The sequence below is a fragment of the Aotus nancymaae genome, unplaced genomic scaffold (assembly GCF_030222135.1).
Source record: "Aotus nancymaae isolate 86718 unplaced genomic scaffold, 86718_ANA_hifiasm-v0.15.2.pri h1tg000040l, whole genome shotgun sequence".
Taxonomy (NCBI): domain Eukaryota; kingdom Metazoa; phylum Chordata; class Mammalia; order Primates; family Aotidae; genus Aotus; species Aotus nancymaae.
The window spans coordinates 114,391,454-114,409,474 of NW_026988454.1; the positions used below are offsets into that span (position 1 = coordinate 114,391,454).

Sequence of the window (18,021 nt, forward strand, 5' to 3'; positions counted from 1 at the left end):
ATTTGCTACCTGGTACTATGCTCACTACCTGGGTGGGATCATTTGTACCCCAAACCCCAGTGACATGCAATTTACCAATGTAACAAACCTGCATGTGTATCCCCAAACATAAAATAAAAGTCAAAAAGAAAAAAACTAAAGACAAAGATACAATTTAATATGAAGGGAAAAAAAATCAGAGTCCACATGCAAGTCATCAAGGATTCCACTTGCCATGCCATAAGACAGAGGGCTGAGAATGGTCCTCTGTTTCAATAGATGGACAGTAAAACTTCCATGTGATAAGTAACTGCTGCCAACATACCATGTGGCCTGGCATGCACCTTCTCCTTGCTTTTGCTGGTAGCCTAGAAAGGGAAAATCAAAATTCATATCAAAATCAATTGTTGATATGCCAGCCCAACTGCTCACTTTAGTCACAAACAACCACAGTTAAATTAACTATGATATCAGAATAGCCCACCCAATGCTGAGTCCATGAGTTATGGCCCCTCCATGACCCCATTTTCCCTTCAGCCTGGACCACTTTCTCTCCCATTGCTACTTAGTAGGAGCGCTCCTCTCTCCAGTAAGAAGGGTCTATATTCTATCCAGGAAACATGTTACAAGCAGAGGTGGTTTCAACAGGAACTTGATGAAGGTTAAGCCTCAAGTCCCTCACTCATATAGGACCTTTTAAAGCTCTGGGAGAGGATCTAGCAATGAGCATATTGCTCTCCTCTCATGCTTAATGAGCAGATCATCTCACATGTTCACATGATCATATATTTTATTAAATTCTCAAAAGCAAAATGTTTTAACCGCCTGTCATCTGTTAAGATCATCATTTTTTACCATTTCAATTCTGCCTCCTTCGTACTCTTCCTCATTTTGAGTATCACTAGAGAAGCTGTATCTATTTACGGAATGTGGACGAGTTACGCTGCGGATACATTCAGTTTGGATTTAGTAGGATATACTTACGTAGTTTCCAGTCACTTCTGCATTACAATGAGAACATCAACACGTAAGTGACATCAGTTCTAAGAACATTTACAATTATTCACAGAACAAGAGAATTCTAAGTTTCCTGATATCTTGCAGCTTATATGTGAAATAAATTGGATAGAATTTTCCCAAATTTGACAACAGTCATGTTTACATGAAATTACTAATAATAAATTAGAAACTGAAAGATACTTTTCTAAACTACCAATAATAAGAAACAAATTTAATCAATAATCCTAGAGGAAAGACTAAACAATATTTCTATTCTCTCTATAGAAAAAAATCATAAGATCATGCAAGTATGCAGTCAAAAATGTAGGAACTAAAAGGTGGGCATCTCATTAATAAAAATATTGTTTTATTACTGAATAAATGCTAAATAATACTATCCAGAATTTCTAAATTCGAAATTTGTTATGACTCCTTTTCTCATTCTAAATAAATGTTCACTTTCCCCTTAGTTTTGTATTTATAATATTGTATTCTTTTTCCTTAGGACTCCCCCAAAACCTAGCTCCCCCATACTGTGAGGATCTCCGTTACTCCTGATTAGAACCGCGTCTTTGTCCCATCCATCGAGACCACCTGACCCTTCACTGAGAAAGTGTCACATAGTGGTCAAGGGATGTACTCCGGGAGCAGACAACCTGGGTTCAAATCTCAACATCAATATCTGAGACCTTGGGAAAGTTCATCTCCCTGAGCCTCAGTTTCCCTCTTCCATAAAGTAGAGTAGGAACTACAGAGCTATAATTGTATGATACTTGCCCTAGAGCATTTTTATGAGGAATAAATGAGCTCATCTATGAAAAGCACTAGGAGTGGGCTCTAAGAATACTATAAGTCTATTTAAGAGTTTACTACTGTTATTATTCTGAAAATAAACTTACTGAATGTCGATTACATACAAAGCTCAAGTTTCCCCCTTTCAAGAGGTCTTTCCTGATCCAGTTCTATAATGATACATCTTTTCTTCTGGCTCCTATAGGAATCATCGGCCATGCAGCCATACACACATTCAATGTTCAGTGTATTCTCACCTGATCTGCCATTTTGCTATCTAATATTTTTTATAGAAACATATTAACTCCTTGATTAAATTACAAGTTCCTTAAGAACATAGACTGTGTATTGTGCTTCGTTATATTCCTCCAAGTAGCTAGTTCAGTGTCTTATACATATGTGTGTATGCATTTATACATTTTAATATGCATATATATACTGACATATATGTTCATGTGTGTATGTGTGTGTGAGGAAAGAGAGAAAGACAGTTTTCTTGTTTCTGCACCAGAATAGTGTTTCCTAGTGGCTGAGCAGAGCCTTGGCCCCATTAATCCAACGTGAGTTCTAAGTTCTAAGCCATTGAGGAAGAAATTGGAAATTCACTGATGCAGTTCTGTGACTAACTCTTGGGGTTCATGCCAACTCATGGGGTTCTTCATCACAACCTTACTTCTCTATATGTTATCAAGAAACAAGGCTGAATATTCCCTCTTTTCTCTATCAAATAAGAACTTGAGGAGAATCTGAATTAAGCTATTGAGGTCTCTCCAACGTCAAGAAAGTATCACTGAGGATTCATATCCATGAAATCAACTGACAGAAGATGACTTTTCATTTTACAGTCCAGAGAATCAAGTCTTATTTTATAGGTGGAAGAATTAAAGTTCTTGCACGAAACAAGAACACTAAAATAATAGTTTCAGAATTTTGCAAGACTTTATAATCATCCAATCCAGCCCTCTTATTTTATAGTTAAGGAAAATGAGACTTGGTATTGCGGTGATTTGCACAAGGCCATGCAGGAAATTCCTCTTACAGCTAGGACTAGAACTTAGCTCTCCTAATTCTTACAATACTGCTTTTTCTAAACAGCCAGCCTGTGTCCAAGTGCAACAGGCAGAGGGGATGAGTGGAAGGAAATACAGGCATCTCAAGCTACTCAAAACCCACCTTGATAAGACCATGGTCTTCAATATACTGTGATAAATGCGGTTATAAGTCAACACCTCTGGATGATACTTGGTCCATTAAACAAACTCTAGTCAAGTCACATTATATTTATCATGTATGTGGACAGAAAGCCATGATATTCTGTTTACCTGGAGTTCTGAAAACTCTGCTTCCTTAAGGGAAGGACCTGATTAATTTCTTCCCATCTAAATTGCCAAAGGACATCACATACTCCTCTGGTTATTTCATTTCTAGTGTAGCATCCAGTATATATCACTTTAGCTTTGGATATCAACAGTCCCCAACCTAATACGGTGAAAAAAAAGGTACTTGCAAACCTGCCACCTGCTCAACCTGCTGAGCTGCCTGGGTGCATAGGCAGGTCAGGAGCCAGCAGCATAAGCAGCTCAGCACCCAGCAACTTGTCTAATGAGAAGAGAAGGATAGAATGTTCCCAGTAAGGTAAATCCCAGTGATCAAGAGAAACAAGGCCAATCTCCCATGCTCTGCCTTCTGTCCACATTCTGTCTTGTAGAAAAGCGTGAATGTGGAAACACAATGAAAGGAGGAAATAGGAACAAGCTGTAGGGTTGGATAGTCTTCAGGAAATGGTCTTTCCAAGAGTTTCTAACTTCTCCCAGAAACCAGGTACCTGTTTAGTATTAGCAGGGAAGGGGAGCCATGGAGAAGATTTCTAAGCAAAGGCAAACTAACTTGAGGGTAATGTAAATATCATTTGAAAAACTCTCGGAAGGAACTTCCAAAGTCGTTTTTTCCTAAGGAAGCTCTTGTTAAGAAGACATACATTAAAATGGAAAGATCAAGAGCTGAAAATCTGAAAACAGGGGTTCTGGCCTTGGCCCTGTAACTGAATAAGTATGTACCTCAAGCAAATCACGTCCCACACCATGGGTCTCCATCTCCCCAACCGCAAAATAAGGGAGTGGAGCTTCGCCAGTCAATCTCAAAGCTCCCTTCCAGAACTTGTGGTCAAATAATTGTACTCTCTTCAGAAGATGCTCAAAATGTTCTCATGTATTCTCTCTCAGTGCTCCTCCACACCTTATTTTAATGAGTACCTAACAGGGAAATTAAAATGACTTATGGTGTGAGGGAAAATATTTCAGAAAGAGCCATAGGGCCCCGTCCTACAAAATTTAAAACAGTGCATTGCCACAAACTCCGTCCCAGTGAGACCTTGCTTAACTATTGCCTGAGTTGCTCATTGCTCCTTCTAGCCCATTCATGGTGTTCACTATCAGGTTTCTTATAGGAGATGCTATTGCCATTTTGAATGGGACAATGCTTCATTTTGCCAGACCATTCCTACACCCTGCCTCTAAATGCCACTAATACCTCCTGGTCATTGTGACAACACTTACCACCCCCACATTTTCAAGTGCCACCAGGAAATGGTACCACCCTGATTATAAGCAACTGAAACATTCACTATCAGATGATACAGAACAAAGTGTTTGTTACTCTTAAATCACTTGAGCCTCATTGCATCTCAGGAACTCATGGTAAAATTTTGAGAGAAAAACAATGTGTAGCTATTGACTAAAGTGGGTTTTGGTTAGCTGTAGTTACAATTGCTTCTGGCTGGGCCACTCTATCACCATCTCTTCTCTACACTTCAGCTCTCTGGTGACCAAGAGCTGATTACCTGACAGATTTTATTGTCCATTTGCTTTCCCCACCAGTTCATCCTCCATCCCTTCCCCTTTTCTTACCTGGTACAGTGTTCTACAGGACTCTGTGGGCAAAAGAAACACCAAGTAGTACAGCACAAGTGTATGAGTCATTGTCTTCCACACAGCTGACTTTCTTGTTTCTACAAAAATAAATAAAAAGGCAAAATGTCTCCAACCTGGAGCTTTCATAGGTTCCATGCCACTGCAGACCCAGTCAGTTCACCTGTGAGACTGGGCTGCCTTCCATGCTGTCTACTAAGATCTCTCTGCTCCAGAGGTGGTGTCCTGTGGCCTCCCATTGACTTCATTCTCTAGGAGGCTGTAGTGACAGCACAGGAAGCATTGGGAGACACAGGCAATTGCTGAGATATTCCCCACCCTCTGCTATTGGCTTGCATGTCACTCCTAACATGGGAATCCCTCCAAAGGTAGGTACTGCCTGCCAGATTTCACCTTGCCTGAATGGATACAATAAATAACAGCCTGTGTTCAGGGATCAGGAATGATGGTTCAGTCTCTGGGTTAGGCAGGGCTGAGAAATGTGTGGGTGGCTAAAGTAGAAGATGAGCTGGGGTTCCTATGGGCAAACTCAGCCTAGAAATATCTTTTGAAGAGGTTTGGCCTATTATTCCTCATTCTCACCTAACTCTGGAGCTACATGTTCATAGATAACCGGTGATTTCTTCAAAACTGATCTTGCACATGGTCTCTTATCGTTAATTCTACCAGAACTGATATCAAAACTAAGCTATTTCTTGACACCTAGAACAGTGCTTGACACATGGTCGGCACACAGTATATTCAGTAAAGGAAGAGGAAGGTAGGGAGGAAGGATGGAGGGGTGGTGTGTCAGAAGAGCTAATAATTTGCATCTGGGTCTGTGCTCTATAGACGACTCACCTAAGCTAAGAAGATTAATATTACACTTTAATAATAACGTTATTTTTTTAATCTTCACTTGAGATCATCCCTGAAAGCTATTTGCTGTTTCTTCACTTGTAGATAAAAGGATTCAGAAGACTTGAATGTCATCAACAAAGGCCAGAAGCAATCACAATGGTTTATATTTGCTATTTAACCATTTTCAGCCAAGAAGAACTCTAGCCCTATCATGCATAATTCCACAGGAAACAATGTCATTACTTTAAAGACTTGGCAAAATGCATTTTCCGATCATGTTTCCTCCATTGAAATACTTGCCTAGCTAAAATTTCACAGAAATCCAATGATTATTTAAAATATTTCATATTGCCTATCTCGGCCTATTATTAATACAGCTGTCCAAACATTTGTAGTTCTTGCACAAGGAGGCCACTTTGTTACTCATCACTTTAAATGTATTTTGTAGCAACACAGAGGGGACACACAATTTCAAGTAAAATTTCCAGCCATATTTTCATTCTTTATTCCTAAGTTATTCAAACAGATGAAAATTATGGTATAAAAATCATCAAACTGACCTATCAGAATTACCACCAATGCAATTACTGCTTTGGACAAAATAATCAAAATTGGAAAACATTAAAGCCATTGACGAATTTGATGACATAACGCTCATGAAACCTAAGACTCCATGTTTTTCTGAATCAAGTTGATTTTATCTTTCAAAATTCTCATCATACAGAATGTTCTTTTTCTTAACTAAAACTAAATCTAAAAAATGATTTAGGGAATGATACAGACAACAAACTTTCATAATGTTAGCAGTAGTCAGCTCAGAAACTCAAGCAGATTTTTTATAAAGGAAGTTGTATGATCAGCTGAGTTCTGCAAATCAGGATGAAACGCATTCTGTTTGCTTAAAATTTTAATGTAATATGTTGAAAATGTGTTTACTAAATTGTCATTTTGCTTTCCATTTTAAATATTAATTTTTATCAAAAATGCTTTTGATTATTACTAAAATTACATTTCTGTTATGTCCAAATGAGGGCTTTGTGTTCTCAGTGGAAGCGACTTTCATTATATTTTGCAGGATAGCCTTTTTTGATAGTTATGCTCCTGCTCAGAGTCCAGAAGTTTCTAACATTTTCTTTACTTCTCAAATCTACCTTGTAATAAAATAACTGAGGATCACGACTCTAACATGCTATCTTTTCCCATGTTTCAGCAACAGTGTGATTTTAATTTTTAGTGTATTTTTTAGCCTTATCTAATTTCTTTTAAGAAGAAACATTTCTTAAAGTTGACTTTTTAAAAAACTCAGCCTATAAAATTGTTTGCTCTTTAATTTAAGTGGCATGTTTTAATCTGGGCTTGAATAAAACTATTTTTCTTTCAGAGTTGTTGACATTAAACCATAGTCATTAGCTTTTTTTCCAGTTCTATGAAACAGAAAGTTTAGAAGAAGTAAAAGCGTGTAGTGGCAAAACAGTAGCTCAAATCTAATCTTTGTCCCACCCACCTCCCATCCGCCACAGCCACCGTCCTCATTTTCTGTTGAAAAGCCACAGGTGTCTAGTGGTTCTGACCTCCCTCTCCCAGGTCATCAGGGGTAGCTGGAGTGTAACTCTTGCCTCTAAAACAAATGTTTGAAATGTTGGTTTCACATATCCTAAGCTAAAAACTTTTATTATAGACATTTATCTCAGAAAAGGCTTACCTGTCAAGAACATCCAACCTAAAAATAAGTCACTTCATGTTATTCGTATTAAGAAAAATAAAGCAATTACATTAGTACTGAAATGTCCTAAGGTGAAAAATGCCAAATATAAAAGTATTAGAATTTTTTTTTTAAATAAAAATTAAGAAACTGTTTTCTCTCTCCCTTATTTTGAAAAAAAGGCAGGGAGGTTGGAGCAAAAAGAGGAACAGCAAAGTATACCAGTAGGATGGCTGGATCTATAAAGAAATAACATTTCGAACCCTCCAACCCATTCTCTGCTGTCTGCTTTCCAAAACTGAAGAAGGTACTTAAGATGTTAATCTACGTGTTTGTTCAACAAGCAAAAAATGAGTCCCTTATGTCTGAGCAATGTCCTAACAGCCAGAACAAGGATGGCTTCCTTCCCGCAGCCCCTCATAGCTCTGGGAATTTACAGTATGAGAGATCTGAGGCACACCCAAGGGGCTGGGAACTTGGACTGGGGCTTTCGCCCTAGAGATGGTAAGACTCTAAGAATCAAAGCCAATCAAATCAGCATGACAGAAAACATTCCAGAATTACAGATTCCACAAATTGAGTCTCATCTTTGTTAGCAATTTCATTTCAGAATATCTATTCCTATTTCTATACAGAATTTCTCTACCTAAAAGCCATACAGTTGACTGACCACAGGCCCAGCTCCTGAACGTAAGACAAACCAGGCAAAAGAAAAACATCTGAGCTGCAGGCTGGAACATGTTTGGTGTTTGGCTCCTTTAGAAAAAAAAACATTTGCTTGACTGAAAAATACACACACACACACACACACACACACACACGCATACACAGAGCAATGGAGACAAGCAATTTTATGACAATTTTGCAAAGAAATTTTTAAAACTCTACAACTTAAACTCCTCTGCCTTAAGAAAAAAGAAAAAAGTATTAAAATAGAAGTCACAAATCACAGTAATCGAAAAGGTAAATAAAACTCCAGACAGAACTTTATCAGCCAACCAGAAGGATTTCAATCACCAGCTTGGTAAGCTGACAGTCTGCGGCTGCTACTTGCATAATTAGGCTTTGTAATGAATTACTGAGATTTCAAGTGAGATTTCACAAAGTGCTGTAGAAATTCCCAGACAGAAGGTGGGTATTCACTTCAGATGATCTCAGGGGTGGAAGATCTCAGTGTCTGTCATTAACATCCCACTGCTTTCCCTTCAGTCCATCCCTACTGTCTGAATACAGACATTATGGAAGGGAAATGAAAAATAAAACAAACAGTTGTTGTCTGTTTACTCTTTAGGAACCCAGATCTGCAACTTTTTTTTTTTTTTTTTGAGACAGAGTATCGCTCTTGTCGCCCAGGCTGGAGTGCAGTGGCGCAATCTCAGCTCACTGCAACCTCCGCTTCCCAGATTCAAGCGATTCTCCTGCCTCAGCCTCGCAAGTAGCTGGTACTACAGGTGTGCACCACCACGCCCAGCTAATTTTTTGTATTTTTAGTAGGGATGGGGTTTCACCGTGTTAGCCAGATGGTCTTGATCTTCTGACCTTGTGATCCACCCGCCTCGGCCTCCCAAAGTGCTGGGATTACAGGAGTGAGCCATTGTGCCTGGTCACTTTTTTTTTTTAAGTATGTCATATGGCTTGTTTAAAATAAGAAAGAGCTGATCTTTGGGGTTTTTTTGTTTGTTTGGTTGGTTTTTTTTTTTTTTTTTTTTTTGAGACTCAGTTTTGTTCTGTCACCCAGGCTGGAGTGCAGTGGTGCGATCTTGGTGAAAGAGCTGATCTTTGAATAGGGTTTAAGTTTTTCAGAGCATTTTCACATACTGGCATACCTAGGAGATACTGTATGTTCAGTTCCAGACCACCATAATAATGTAAGATTGCAATAAAACAAGTCAAAAGAATTTTTTTGTTTCCTAGTGTGAAAGTTGTGAGTGCACTATACTGTTCTCTATTAAGTGTGCAACAATAGCATTATGTCTAAAAAAAGTACATACCTTCCTTAAAAATATTTTATTGCTAAAAATTGTTAACAATCATCTAAGCCTTCAGCATGTCTTAATCTTTTTCCTGGTGGAAAGTCTTACCTCAATGTTGATGGCTGCTGATTGATCATAGTGGTGGTTGCTAAAGATTGGGGTGGCTAAAGCAATTTCTTAAAATATGACCACAATGATGTTTGCCACATTGATTGACTCTTCTTTTCATTAAAGAGTTCTCTGTAGCATGTTATGTTGTTTGATAGCAGAACTTCTTCTAAAATTGGAATCAATCCTCTCAAACCCTTCTGTTGCTTTATCAACTAATAATGTAATATTCTAAATTCTTTGTTGACACTTTGACAATGTTCACAGCATCTTCACTGGCAGTAGATTCCACCTTAAGAAACTGCTTCCTTTTCTGATCCATAAGAAGCAACTTCTCATCTACTAAAGTTTTTCATGGGGTTGCAGCAATTCACTCATATCTTCATGCTTCACTTCTAATTCTAGCTCTCTTGTTAGTTTCACCATATTTACATTACCATCTCCCTCCCTGAAGTCTTAAACCCTCAAAGTCATTCATGAGGGTTGGAATCAACTTATTTCAAATTCCAATTAATGTTGATATTTTGATATCCTCCCACGAATCATGAATATTCTTAATGGCATCTAAAATGACAAATCCACCAGGTGCAGTGGCTCATACCTGTAATCCCAGCACTTTGAGAGGCCAAGTGGGTGATCACCAGAGGTGAGGAGTTCAAGACCAGCCTGGCCAACATGGTGAAATGCTGTCTCTACTTAAAAAAAAAAAAAAAATCTGGGTGTGGCTTTGAGTGCCTGTAATCCCAGCTACTTGGGAGGCTGAGGCAGGAGAATCACTTGAACTTGGGAGGCAGATCGCACCATTGCACCTAATCTGGGCAACGAGAGCAAAACTCTGTCTCACAAATAAAATAAGATAAAATGACAAATACTTTGAAGAAGATTTTCAATTTACTTTGCCTAGATCTATCAGAGGAACCACTGTCTATGGCAGCTATAGACTTACAAAATGTATTAAATAATAAGACTTTAAAGTCAAAATGACTCCTTAATTCATGAGCTACAGAATGCATGTTATCTTAGCAGGCATAAAAGTAACATTAATCTCCTTGTACATTTTCATCAGAGCTCTATGAGTGACCAAATGCATTACTCATTGCTATGAGCTGTAATATTTTGAAAGGAATCTTTTCATCTGAGCAGAAGATCTCAACACTGGGCTTAAATATTCGGTAAACCATGCTATAAACAGATGTGCTATCATCCAGGTTTTGTTATTCCATAGAATTAAAATTATAGAGCATAAGCATTGCAGATTTAGCATAATTCTTATGGGCCCTAGGATTTTCAGAATGCTAAATGAGCATTGGCTTCTATGCAAAGTCATCAACTGCATTAATAAGAGAGTCAGCCTGTCCTTTGAAGTTTTGAGACCAGTTACTGAATTCTCTTCAGCTATGAAAGTCCAAGATGTCATCTTCTTTAATAGAAGGCTCTTTTGTCTCCATTGAAAATCCATTGTTCAGTGTAGCCACCTTCATCCAGATCTTCTGGCTAACTGGCTGCAGCTTCTCTATCAGCACTTGCTGCCTCACCTTGCATTTTCATGTTATGGAAATAGATTCTTTCCTTAAACCTCATGAACCAGCCTCTGCTAGCTTCAGATTTCTCTTTTGCAGCTTCCTCACTTCTCCCAGCCTTCATAGAATTGAAGAGAGTTAGAGTCTTGCTCTGGATTAGGCTTTGGTTTAAGGGAATGTTGTGGCTGGTTTGATCTATCTAGATCTTTCAAACTTTCCCTGTAGCAGTAAGTCTGTTTTGCATTCTTATCGTTCAAGTGTTCACTAGAGCGTCACTTTCAATTTCCTCCAAGAACATTTTCTTAGCATCTACAAGCTGGCTAACTGGCTTTCAGCCTGTCTCAGCTTCCACATGTCTTCCTCATTAAGGTTAATTCTTTCTAGCTTTTGATTTAAAGTGAGGGACAAGCAACTCTTCCTTTCACATGCACACTTAGAAGTGTTCCCACAGTAACACCAGTCTCACAGGAGGGACTGTGATTCTCATTTCTGGACCCAGACCAAAGGTGAGATTGTTATTCCTTTCCCTGGACCCAGCCAACAGGAGAGATGTTGACTCTAATATCTGGACCTAATCAACAGGTAAGATTGTGAAACTCATACATGGACAAGGGTCACAGGAAAGATTGTGTCTCTCCAGCCTATACGGAGCCATCAGGTGGGATTGTGACTCTTATTTCTTGACACAGCCCAAAGGTGAGATTGTGATTCTCTTACTTGAACCCAGCCAACTGGTAGGACTGTTATTAATTGGCCTAATTTTAATACTGTTGTGTCTCAGGGAATAGGGAGGCCTCAAATAGGGCGAGAGATAGCTGGTCAGTGGAGCAGTCAGAATACACACAATCTTAAGTTCACCAGCTAATATGGGTGTTTGTGGCACCCCAAAACAATTACAATAGTAACATAAATGATCACTGTTCAACGATCACCATAACAGATATAATATGAAAAAGTTTGAAATATAAGAATGACCTAAATGTGACACAGAGACACTAAGTGAGCACATACTGTTGGAAAAATGGCACCAGTATATATGCTCAATGCAAGGTTACCACAAACCTTTAATTTGTAAAAAATAAAATAAAAATAAAAATAATGCAATATCTATAAATTGCAATAAAGCAAAGTGCAGTAAAATGAGTTATGCTCGTGTAACTTTCATCTTAATGTCAAAATAGTTTTGTGAGGTAGGCATAGAAGGTATAATTTTTCCTCTTTCATCAAAGAGGAATTTGTGATTCGAATGTTAAGTGGTTTTCTCAAGGTCATACCTCAAGTTATTGGAAGAATCAAATTCTCTTTTGACTCCTGATTCAAGGCTCTTTTAACTATATCATACTTTCCAGGTATTCCTGTCTGTCCTCATTGGACAGGCAAAAGGCTGGTCATCATCTCTAGCAAAAAGTAGAAGAGGAAGAAGAAGAAGGAGGAGGAGGAGAAAGAGGAGGAGGAGGAGGGGAGGGGGAGGGGAATGGGAGGAGGGGAGGGGGAGGGGAATGGGAGGAGGGGAAAGAGATGGGAGGAGGGGGAGGAGGGGGAGGAGGGGGAGGAGGGGGAGAGAGAGAAGAGGGAAAGGGGAAAGGAGAGAAGGAGGGGGAGGAGGAAAGGGGGATGGGAAGAGGGGGAAGGGAGGAGGGGAGGGGAAGAAGGAGGAGTAGGAAGGGGAGGAGGGGAGGAGGATGGGAGGGCGAGGGGATGGGAGGAGGGAGAGAAATGGAAGAGGGAGGAGGGGGGCAGGGGGGAGTAATTCCCTTCTCTGGCATCCTGCCTCCTCAGGCCTATGGATCACGATGTCTTTCCACTCCTGCAGCTCCCTGTTGCTTGCCTTGTTGGGTCCTTTAGCCCTGCCTGTACCTTCGCTTAAAAAAAAAAAAAAAAAATACTCTTCATTAAGGGGGAGGGGAGGGGGAAGAGAAGAATAAGAAGAAGGAAGAGGAGGAGGAGGAGGGGAAGGGGGAGGGAAGGCAGGGGGAGGAGGAAGAAAAAAGAAGAAGGAGGAAGAGGAGGAGGGGGAGAGAAGGAAAAGGAAGGGGAAAAGGAAGAAAAAGAAGAAGGGGAAGGGGAGGGAGAGGGAAAAATGGAAGAAATAAGAAGAAGGGGGAAGGAGAAGACTAAAGATGTGGTTTTCATCATCCCAAGTGTACATTTTAACAGGGATTTTCTAGAGGCAGCCTCTCTAGCAGTAGGAAATACATTATCTCAGGTCAGTAGATCAAATTTTTGACAATCAGCCTGACTCTCCATGTTCCAGAACTACCTACTCATGTTTGGGGAAGCCCTCAGTTTCCTCCAGAATCCCAGTTTTTTTAAACTGTAAATTGGCTGGGTGCAGTAGCTCATGCCTGTAATTCCGGAACTTTGGGAGGGGGAAGTGGGTGGATCATTTTGAGCTCAGGAGTTCAAGACCAGCCTGGACAACATGGCAAAACTCTGTCTCTATAAAAAATACAAAAAATAGCCATGCACGGTGGCTCACGCCTGCAATCCCAGCTACTCAGGAGGCTGAGACTGGAGGATCATTTGAGCTCAGGAAGTGGAAGTTTCAGTGAGCCAAGATCATGCCACTACACTAAAGCCTGGGAAACAGAGTGAGACTCTGAAAAAAACAAACAAACAAACAAAAACTTTAAATCATGTTCATTGGTTCCTGTTAGGGTTAGCCAGCTTCTCTTAAGCTTCTGCATTGGACGCTTCCATTTATGCATGCAGGTTTCAAGTGATGCTAGGAAACAGATGGTGACTCACATCAGAAACATAAACAGTTAATAAGGATGAGCATGTACAGTTGGCATCTGTGTCCAGCACTTGGTGAAGGTGTGCCCGAGACTCATCCACCTTGTGACTCACCAAAAAACCAAAGAATTTCATCTGACTGTCAGAGGCTGCCAGGAAACTAGGAAAATATACAAAACTGGGTAAGGAACTTTAAATAACCAGGCAAAGCCAAACTTTTACGGCACTTACGGTATTTCTACGACTGTGTCATATAAAAATAACTTGAAGCACAGAAAAAAGCAAAAGGTATAAGGCTGCTGATGGCAGTTGTATACAGAGTAGCAAAAAACAATATGGAAACAGTATAGATGATAAACAATAATAAAGTGGATAATAAACTATTATAAATCTATATAAATATTATACAAACCTTAAAAACCTTTATGAAGTACTTTGATAATATATTAGTATGAGATAGCAGTATCATATTATCAAATATTATTATATTATATTATTTTATTATATGAATAAGAAAAACAGTCTATCAGATGCTCATCCATAGAAAAACACTAGTGGGATTTCTCACCTACCTCATAAATAAATTGTAGAAAATTTTCAGCATCTAACAAAACATTGAAATCACTTTAGTTGTAAGAAAATGAGAAAAGAGACAATCCAAAACTATTAAAGGAAAGAAATCAAAAATTCTGAAATGGAATAGACTGTAGTAGCAGGGCACAGATCCTAAAGTTTATTCTCTTTTTCTGTTCCCCATAACCATACTATAGAGTAGACAAAATCTTCAGAAATGTCACTAATACCTAGAAATCTAGAAAGAAGCAAAATACAACAATTAGTTTGTTTTTCCACATCTAACTGATGGATTTGAGAATTGGATGTTAGGGATACATTGTGAAGTGGGGAGAGGGAACAGTGAAACTGCCTCTTTCTGGTAGAAATGAAGCCGCTAGGGCTATACCTGGAGTCAAAGAAACAACCCAGAACCTTAAGACATCTGCCATTGGCATATACAGCCCACAAAAATGGAGTAAACCCATGCATTTAACAAAATCTCAATATCAGAGAGCTGAGCACGGGTGAGTGGGTTGCCCCCATTTGCCCCCTATCACCCATTGGAGTTATTCTCTGTTCTTCCACATCCTACTCTCTGCTCCAAAAAGCTGGCTTCTGCAGACTGTCTTGACTCTGGCTTCCAGTTGGAATATTCCAATGGGAGTCATTGGCAGGAGATTAGAGAGTGGGAGGATACAGAGATGAGGAGATGTATTCATTCTCTCTCCCTGCATGGTCACATTCCTGGCAGTGGCTGCTTTTCTCTGACTGCAGTTCCTGTTAGGCATTCCCTCTCGTGCCTCAGTTGGCCCCTGGCTCTAGTAATTCCTGCCTCTGGGCTGCCCCCCTCCCACTCCACACCCCACCCCCCACCCCCCACCTACAGATCACGATGGCTTTCCACTCCTGCAGCATCCTGTTGCTTGCCTTGTTGGGTCCTTTAGCCCTGCCTATAACTTTATTAAAAAAAAAACTCTTCATTAAATTCACTTCAGTTTCTTCTTTTCAGCTAAATATTTTTCAGGAAAATCCTATTGAGTTGAGAATGCTGGCTATTTGTTCCTGGGAGCTTGCCCAGTATACCAGGTGTCAGTGCTGCTGCAGAGCTCCTCTTGTTCCTGCTCTTCCCATATATTGCAGAAAAGTAGATAGAGCACAAAATACCAGACCTCAAAACCTTATCCTGGTAAAGATTGAAGTAGTGTCAGATATGGAGACAGAGGAGTCAAGAAGTCACCTACTGTGCATCAGAGTAATTTACACATGAGCAAGATAAAAGGAGATGCATCCTGCAATGTGAACATATTATAGAGAAGTGTTTTGAAGAAAAACAAAGAAGCAGAGCTTGTGTCAATGAACCCAACATAAAAGTATCACACACATATGCACATACACATACACATAACAAGGAAATTCTTCAAAATTAGTTTAAGATACAGAACAAGAAAATATGAGCATGTTTTTTATTATACATGAGTTCAAAGAAGAAAAGATAAAATAACAGATCAAGATAACACTTAAAAAGTCCAAATACCATCATAAAATTCATAAATTAATTAGGAGTTTGAAGTAAAGAGGCATCAATAGAAGCAAAGTATCAATATAAAGTGAAGATTTGAGGTAATCCAGCAGAAGTATTTTAATGACATGATCAGATTTCATTTTAGAAAGATTATTTTGCCAACAATGCAGTGGGTAAGTCAGAAGGCAGATGCCAGAACCGGGACATCAGTGAAGAAGCCATTCCTTAGTCCAGGTGAAAAATAACAAGGACCCAAACCGAGGCAATGGCAGGGAGATGGATAGAAAGAAGAAAAATGATGGGACCTGATGTCCAAATGAGCAAGAGGGAGGAGTGAAGAGCAGAGGCTATTATTAAGCTTGGAGAAAAAGACAATGGTTTGGGGGGGAAGCATATGTGAAAAGGTAGCAGAAAGAGATGATGATATTGATGTTTTTAAACTGTTTTGAAGCTGTTAATAAGGAGATGAAATAGAGAAGTAGGAGCAAGTCTGGAAACAGAAAAATAAGAGAGTTAAGCTGATATTTAGGTAGCAGTTAGCCTGAAATATTTGTTTTGAGATATATGTATTTTCATTACGCAAATTTTTTCCTGAAGCACTTCTATTGTTCATATTTCAATAGACGTCATCTTGCTTTTTCTATAAAAGCCATGTGGCTATCACGACTGCAGGACACATTGTGCCATGATGCCTTCTACTTCTGCAAAAGCACCCCAGCATTACATCATTCACATGAGTGAAGACTTGGAAATGAGAAAGCCCAACATAAATACATAATAGTTCTAAAAATACATGCAAATATATATTTGTATATATAACAAGTTGTTATGGATAGCTTATAACAGTTCATCTCAAAAGAATGATTTCTGACCTACAGATGTTTCTAAAAACTTTAAATCTGAATGTTTACATAGTATGAACTATAATAACTGTGCTCATTGATGAGTAATAACTATTTCCTTTTTGATGAAATAAGGATATTGAAGTGAGAAATTTTAGGTAGCATCTCTACTCTGATCACATGGCAGTAGAGGAATTAAAAATGTGGACCTCTTGCCTCAGTGGCTTAAACAATTACACTAAAATATGCATACTCACCCAATCAGTGATCTTTTAAAATCATTTTGCAAGTTGGAGTTTCAGATTATTATGAATTTTAGCTCCAGCCCATGTTGGGCATGCTCGCTGTCTCTTTCAGTAGACATAGATACAGGAGAATTATGAATCACTATTTGTCATTAATTACTTTATAAATGAAGAGATTAAAATGCCCCCAAATGGATGTTCAAGAGCGAAAAGCAATATGAAAATAAGGGGCTATCTAACTCCTAAAACCAAAAGATATTTCCATCCTTTGCAGTTCGCCATATTGAAACTGCATTTCCTCCTTTGGTTCTTACTTTTTACATTCTTGCTAGTATTACATCTCTTTTCTCTGTATTTGCTTTACTTCTTGCTGGAATGCATCCTTTCCAACTTTTTAAATGAACAACTGTGGCTGAGAACTCTCTTAATCTTGGTGTGTTTGAAAATACTGTATTTTACTCTCATTCTGGATAGCTAAACAAATGAGAAAATGGTCAAGGTATCAGTGTTTCTATTCAAAGGGTGACTTGTTTACAGTTTGGTTCTTGAGCAGGAACAGAGTTTTGCACCAAAGAAGTTTTGAAATGGCTTTTCTGGCATGAGATTCCAGAAAAACAGCACTAAAGGAGAACTGAGACCCAGAGGCTCAGGAAAAGATTGCGTTTCAGAGGCATAGCCAGCATGTTGAAGGAAGGCATGGCCATTTGAATAAACCAAATAAGAATCCATACTTAAAGTCTAAACTTAAAGCAAGTACACACAGATCATGACTGTGTCTAGCAGCCATGAAACTAGCGAGGCAAGAATGCAAATGTTTGTTTTTGTTTTTGCTTTATTTCTTCTTCTTCTTTTTTTTTTTTTTTTTTTTTTTTGCATTATAACCCATGCAAGGTAACACATAGACTTTCAGTTTAAACTAGGTCTCTTGTGGTCAATTCAGAATTTCCTCCTTCTTTCCTCTTTCTTTCTCTCCTGGGATGATATTCTGGTATCAGGAGAAAGACATCCATAGATGAAGTCTCCATGGTGGTAGCTTCTGCCGAGATGTACAATCATTGCTGGCCTTTGGACATCAGTACTCAGCCCTGCTTTGCCCACACCAGAATAACTGTGTCCCACTCTCCTTTCTGGTAGCCAGGTCCACGTACATTGCATGGATTCTTTGTTTTCTCAATGGCCAAAGACTCTCTGCCTGGGTCAGGCCTGGTCTCCACCACTTCTCAGGGGTATGGGAAACTGCCCATCCTTCATTCTGTGCTCTTCCTTCTCTCTTCTTGCTCT

The 18,021-nt window shown here is 39.1% G+C and overlaps 1 protein-coding gene across 3 annotated transcripts in view; it reads right to left on the minus strand.

The window, feature by feature from the left end:
* LOC105709646 (putative adhesion G protein-coupled receptor F2P) overlaps positions 1-18,021 on the minus strand; it is a 45,428-nt gene that overhangs the window by 18,313 nt on the left and 9,094 nt on the right. For 2 of the 3 annotated variants that reach the window (XM_012441646.3, XM_012441644.3), the window contains exons 2-3: positions 4,677-4,777; positions 305-347 (exon numbers count right to left, since the gene is read on the minus strand). In XM_012441646.3, the coding sequence (XP_012297069.2) occupies positions 305-347; positions 4,677-4,748 (115 nt within the window). In that variant the 5' untranslated portion in view covers positions 4,749-4,777. Of the gene's footprint in view, positions 1-304; positions 348-4,676; positions 4,778-13,588; positions 13,674-18,021 lie in introns of those variants that run through there. The other variant, XM_012441645.3, reaches the window with a different exon arrangement.